This window comes from Narcine bancroftii, chromosome 12 (genome assembly GCF_036971445.1).
Source record: "Narcine bancroftii isolate sNarBan1 chromosome 12, sNarBan1.hap1, whole genome shotgun sequence".
NCBI lineage: Eukaryota > Metazoa > Chordata > Chondrichthyes > Torpediniformes > Narcinidae > Narcine > Narcine bancroftii.
In genome coordinates, this window is record NC_091480.1 from 17,532,434 (window position 1) to 17,539,127 (window position 6,694).

Below are 6,694 nucleotides of genomic sequence, written 5' to 3' on the forward strand. Positions count from 1 at the left end.
ACAATACAGTCACCTAGAATTTAATAAAATTGCTCTAACTGGGACTTCAGAGATTTATATTCTCAGTTATGAAAGCTGACACCATTATTGGAGGAGGGTAGTAGGAGTTTTTACTCTCTTTCTGGTAAATGCCACATGATCAATCCTTCCTGAGCAGCAACAGCCAAGGAGATTGGTAGTCTTTCATCCTACATCTTCTAGTTTAAATAAAGAGACTGCAGATAAGATAGCAGGCAAAAATATTTCAAAAACAGAAGAGTTTGGATTACAGACACCAAAGCCGACAAGGTTTTGAAAGTTATGGCTAATCTAAACATGCATGTATGAAATAACTTTAGGAAGAAGTTCTCTTATGTCAAAAGTAAGTGAACCGAATTCCCAATAACTATCTTCTTGTAGGATTTCAGTAGAAGTTGCATTTTACTTTAAAACCCCCTGGTCTTTAAAGGAAGGTATTAGATCTCTGGTCAATACTATCATTGTCTCAGTTTAAATACTGGCAGTTTATTTGGCAGTGCATCCTGACATTAAGGCAAGTAAAAAGAAAAAAAAATCAATGGATTTCTTTTTGGGGAGAGATAAAAATAGATCACTCACCTGTAATGAGATTAGAAGGAATACGATCTGTTAAAAAATCAACAACCAGAATCCGGCTAGTCACAAATAAAACTCCACCTTCGGTGTATACTGCATAACGGTCATTACTTGGAATTTCATTAGTAATAATACGAGGAAGATGGGACACTCCCTCAGACCGTAACTGTTCGATAAAATATTGCTAAAAACAAAAAAAAAAAATCAAATCATTTAACATTTCATAGGGTGGCACGTTTGGCGTAGCAGTTAGCCCAACACATTTACAGTGCCAGCCATCGGGCCTAGACCTGATTCAAATCCCATGCTGTCTGTAAAGAGTTTGTACGTTCTCCCCGTGTCTGTGTGGGTTTTCTCCAGGGGCTCTGGTTTCCTCCCACTGTTCAAAGCATACCGGGGTGTAGGTTAATGGGGTGTTAATTGGGTGGCACAAACTCATAGGGCCGAATTGGCCTGTTACAGTGCTGTATGTTTTTTTTTTATTTATTCTTTTTTCGGTGTTTTGAAATAACTTTGTTTTGTGGAAAGGCAGTTGAAATATAATGAGGTGTACTACTCTGCTACAAAATTTCACTTGGTCCTCTGTATATGCAAGTCCAAGTCACCAATTTGTACTAAAAACATTCTCTACACTAACCAAAGATTACCTTCGCTCTAAAAAGATCAGAATCACAGAATGTGGTGAATATCAAACTTCCCTCCCCTCCATGGACTCCATCTACTCTTGTCGAGGACCAACAGGCTTAAAACCAGTTTATTCCCTGCAGTTATCAGGCTCCTTAATGAACCCCAAAACAATGCTCTCATGCTGTCCTTGGTTGGTACTAATTGATTCTTTGTTTCCCCATTGTAACACTACACTCTGTAAATTGTGCTCTTCTGCTTTATAAACTCAAAAGAAGTTCACCAAAATCCTTTGCTTTCTGCTCTCAGCCAATTTCACGGCCATACTTCCACCATTTTGGCATTCAATTTTCATTAAACTTTGTATTCTGGCAAAGATCAACTGCCCTTCACTCATTAAAAACACATCATCAATCATATTATCTCTAACAATCCTTAATGATGTTCCACCAAATAATTCAATTAAGTCAGTCAAACACAACTTTCCTTCAAAAAGTGTTTTCATTTATTAATCCCTGTCTCTCAGTACCGATTATTTTTGTCTGTGACTCCTGTCTTTGAAAATATCCCCATCAGACATTTGTTTGACTTTGTCATCTCCATCTATTTTCCCAAACTCTAATGTGGATCATTTCATGTGGATTTATAATTTTCTACTTTAAAAGTTGGTAACTCTAAAGTATCGGAACTTCTCCTGTGTCTAATTTTGTCCTGTTTTCTCTGCCACTTCTTTGTGAAACCAGAACCAAATTTTGTATTCAGTACATCATTTGAACCTCCAGAGGTAAACCTTTGGCCACAATTTCTTTGATATCTGCTAACATTAAGTTGATCAATCTTTGACAATTTTTTTAAAAAATAGCTCACGTGCACAAACTTTTCAGTCATGGAGAGCATCAACTTCTTCACCGATGAAATAAACATGGGTGGATTTTAAAAAAAGAATGGGGAAATCCTGTAGAGAAATATGCCTGATTACAAGCTCATAGTCACAGCCTGATGGGATGGATGGGGAGCCAAAACTTTCAAGGAGCTTATTAAATATTTACAAAGAGTAAAACTCCCAGAATCCAACAGACCAGGAGATGCTGGATTAGTGAATTTGCTGGTTGTTCAAGACTGCATGTTGTGTGATTGGTGAACTAACCACTAGGGGGTGCGAATTTTAAACTTAAGTATTTTTTTAACCTACCGGTATTTATTTTTCAGTGTTTTTTGCTTGAATTCTGGATGACAGAGATTTTACTGTATTTATGCTTTAAAATAAAATTTAAAGGGGACGGGGTACTGAACTTTAAGATCAGCCATGATCTCATTGAATGGCGGAGCAGGCTCGAAGGGCTGAATGACCTACTCCTGCTCCCATCTTCTCTGTCACATGCCATAGTGGCCCACGAGACCGTGCTACCCAGTTCCACCCTTGTGACCAATTAAGCTACTAACTCATGCATCTTTGGACATGGAAGGAAAGCAGAGCAACCAGTGGAAACCCATACAGACACGGGAAGAATGTACAAAATCCTTACAGGTCTCTGGCACTGTTATAGCGTTGCACTTAACCACTATGCTAACTGCTTATATTGTTAATTAAAGCATGCATGGATTATTAGGAATTGGTGAATTATAATAATAATTAAAAATGTATATGGTAAGTATCAGTTATTCTCATTTTGATCAACAAGGTAACAAAAAGAATCAAGCATAATTTTTTGGGGTATAAATACAAGTTGTGCATACCAAGTATTGAAGTGTGATAAGGAGGTAGTCTTGCCCATAGATCAACTCGTAGAGGGCATCCATTGAGATGCGCTTTCAAGATGAAGTGTTGCATCAATTTGAATTGAATTAAATTGTATACTGTCACTTGTACCAAGATCCAGTAAAAAGCTTAGTTTTGTGTGCTATCCAGGAAAGTCAGCCATTACTTAATTACTGCAGGTATTGCAATAATAAGGCAAAATCCAGAGTATAGTTTTACAGCAAGTCAAAAAGTGCAGGGTATTGTGTTACTTGGACAAGATGCAGAATGTAGAGAAAAGTACAGCTAAACAGTGCAGGGGCATTATCTTTTGCTAAAGAGAGGACCATTCAAGAGATCGAGAACATCAAGAAAGAAACTGTCTTTGAATTTGAAGGTTTGTGTTTTCAAGCTCATGTATCTTCTGCGCAACACAAGGGAGAAAAGAGTGTTTAACTGTTACGTGCCCAGACAGCAGCAATAGAAAATTATCCAAGACAGTGTTATATTTAAAATAATATTTTTATTATAAATGATCAATTATATAACACCTTATCTAAATTTATCCTCCAAGTATGCGCAAATATACCTGTGTGATTAACTACAAGGTTAATCAAAAACTTCAGCCCAAGGTTTTTGCAATGATTTCAGCAAAGCCATGTCTGCTCACTTTATTATTGAGTAAGTTGGACAAATTTTGGAACAAAAAATGCGAGGCTAATGACTATTCGGGCCACACTTGCGTCCCGGGATAGGAATGGGGGTTTGGCTTTTCACACTTGACGACTCCTAACTGGAACACTGAACGCTTTCACACTTACAAGAAGCCATCCCTGGGGTTAGGATTGTTCTACCTTCTACCAATGACATCACGATGCATCGAGTGATGGTGGACCTGCCCTAAATCTTGATCAATGTATTATGATCTTATATTTGAACAAAATTAATCATGTCTAATTATAACACAATTAAGCTTTATGTACAGTACAGTATGAGCCCTTCAGCCCCTGTGGTTGTTGTGCCGACCTATATAAACCTTTATAAGGGAACGTGGGAAAGTGAAAGCCATAAATAGCAATAGGGGACAATTTTTAAGCAGGGTGGGAAAGTTGGTAGCACTATAGCGCTCAATTTATATAGCGAGAGAAAGTTGGTAGCACTATCATGTTCAATGTATAAATATCGTGGGGAAAAAGCGATGGCAGACCTTACCTCCCAAAATTCCATGTGGTGCATAGAAAAGGATGTATGCCCAGCTGCATGCACGGATCATTCATGGAGGGGTTTCTCTGCCACATGGCATTCTGGGAAGCCCAGTCGCCCATTGCTTTTTCCTATGGTCTTTATTAATTGTGCACTATAGCGGTACCAATTTTCCCATGCTGTTTAAAAATTGTCCACTATTGTTATTTATTTCCTCTCTCCCTGTCTCTCCTCCCCACCCCCCCGTGACTTTCCCATGGCAAAGTTTATACCTTCATTTTTAATCTTTTCTTCCTTCACATTCCTGCACTCGCACAAAAACTTGAGTCATTTCAATCCCACAATGCAATTACCCATTTCACACTTGGCCTGATTGCAAGGCCAGTGTCTGCAGTTGCTGTGGATTGTACTAAGGGTCAAGGCCATCAATCCCCAGTGTGAGATGATATCATCTGACATTGGCATTGAGCTGATTTTGCTTTCACACTAGAAAAGGCCAAATGGCAGTTAATTGCTGGGATCACTTGCAAGTGTGAAAGGGGCGACACATAGAAAGAAATATTGTCCTTCCATTTTAATCTCAGCACACAGAAATGGTGGAGGAACTCAGCCAGTCTCACAATATCCATTACTGATGTTTTGGGCCTGAGCCCTTCCTCAAGTTAGGAGTGAAAAAAGATAGGCATCTGAATTAGAGGCTGAGAAAAGAAAGGGGAAAGAATGGGAGGGAATGGAGCATAGACCAAAAAACTGAAGGTGTCTATTGGATTTGATAGGAGGAAAGGTGCAAATTGATTTTGGCTCTGTGAGAGGAGAGACAGACAGAAAAGGGGAGAGAGAGAGGATTAGAGGAAAGGAGACAGGGAACGAAGATGGGGGGTGGGTGGGAACTTGGTTTTAGTGGAAACTGGAGAGGTTGATGTTAATGCCATCCAGTTGGACAGAGCCAAGATGCTCAACGAAGTGATCTCCCAGTCTGTGTCCAGTCTCTCCAATGTAGAGGAGACCACAAAAGGAGGAGTAGATGCCCGAGAGGACACCTTGAGACTCACAAGTGAAGTGACTTGTATATAACTTGGAAGGGAGGAGGCGTGGGCATAAGTGGAGCATCTCCTGCGGTCAAGGGGTAAGTGCCAAAGGGGCTATTGGTGGGGAGGAGAGATCCCTGCAGAAGGCGACTGGATGCAGACCCTTCACGACCCACCAACTTTCGGTGGGCTCCTAATGCAACATCCCTGCTCAAAAGAGCAGGGATTTCCCAATAACCACCCATTTCAATTCCCCGCCCCAGTCCCAAGCAGACACCACCCCACCAGCCTCCGCATCCAACATATCCTCCTGTCATTTCCCACACTTATGTGGTCCCACTACCAGGCACATATTCCCCTCTCCGCCCTCAAGGAGATATAACTGCTTCCCCCACTAAAGCAGAGGGAGTTACAAATCTATTAGCAGATCCTGCTGCAGTTGATGCTCCTCCCCTGCACCCCCCCCCCCCCGCTATGTGGAATGACACCACTGACACAGAGGCGGCAGCAGTAGGCAGGGAAGCAGGGCGAGGGTGGGTTCCGAGAGCAGCGACCCCCCCCCCCCCACCCCATCCCCGGCACCCACAGGCCGCCGAGCCTCCCCACTGTACCTCCTCCGCCACGTTGGTGCTGAGCACCAGCACCAGGTTCCCAGGGTCGCAGTACAACTTGAGGAAGTTCAGCAGAATCCTGTCCACGCCCAGCCCCTTCGCCGTGATGACGAGCCCGTCTTCGTGAAACAAATCCAAGAAGATCTGGTTCTCGTGCTCCAGGAGGGGAGCCATCATCGCCCACGGCCCTCGCCCGAAGGGCGGAACGGGTCGGCGCAAGGACCTCACGGTCCACTTCACTGGCTGGCCTCCACCACTAGCGCCACCTGCCGCCCTCACACTGCATTTACTCCTCATGTTCCGGCCACGACTGCAAGAGTGAGGTCCCTAAATTATCCAAGGATGAGGCTGGAGATCCCAGATCCTGCTCCCAGAGGGAAACACCAAGGGGTGCATTTTTATTTTCTTCGAATGTTTCTTCTTATCTATTACAAAAGAAAATATCAGTATGGAGAAGCAAAAACTTTGATTTAATGTTGAGAATCACATCATTATGGGAGAGCCAGTTTGTTTCCTATTGGTATGTCTGGAAGATAATTCAAAAGTGTGTTGTGTGCTGAGTTCCATTAGGAGCCCACCAAAAGTTGGTGGATCGTGAAGGGTCTTTATCTGTCGGAAAATGAATCTCAAGGTTGCATGTGATGTACTCTGACAATAAATCTGAATATGTGAGGAGCTTTATCAGCAAGGTGAAAGTCATCCACTCACCTACCTCTTTACCACCCGCCCTTGACCTCACCACAATTTGGATACAGTGAAAGGCTTTGTTTTGTTTGCTATCCAATCTAGTCAGCCTCTACTGAGAGAAATGCAGGGTATTGATGAAAGAAGGTAGAACAATTGTAGTCCAGGTAAGTATAAGGTATCTGGCAGGAACAGCCCATGAAATGTCACCA

At 42.1% G+C, this 6,694-nt stretch overlaps 1 protein-coding gene across 3 annotated transcripts in view; it reads right to left on the bottom strand.

Moving 5' to 3' along the window:
* ercc4 (excision repair cross-complementation group 4) overlaps positions 1-6,058 on the bottom strand; it is a 30,159-nt gene extending 24,101 nt beyond the window's left edge. Inside the window, exons 1-2 of one of the 3 annotated variants that reach the window (XM_069907376.1) lie at positions 5,799-6,056; positions 598-778 (exon numbers count right to left, since the gene is read on the bottom strand). In XM_069907376.1, the coding sequence (XP_069763477.1) occupies positions 598-778; positions 5,799-5,975 (358 nt within the window). In that variant the 5' untranslated portion in view covers positions 5,976-6,056. Of the gene's footprint in view, positions 1-597; positions 779-5,798 lie in introns of all 3 variants that reach the window. The other 2 variants (XM_069907375.1, XM_069907377.1) reach the window with 2 other exon arrangements.
* Positions 6,059-6,694: the final 636 nt, after the last annotated feature.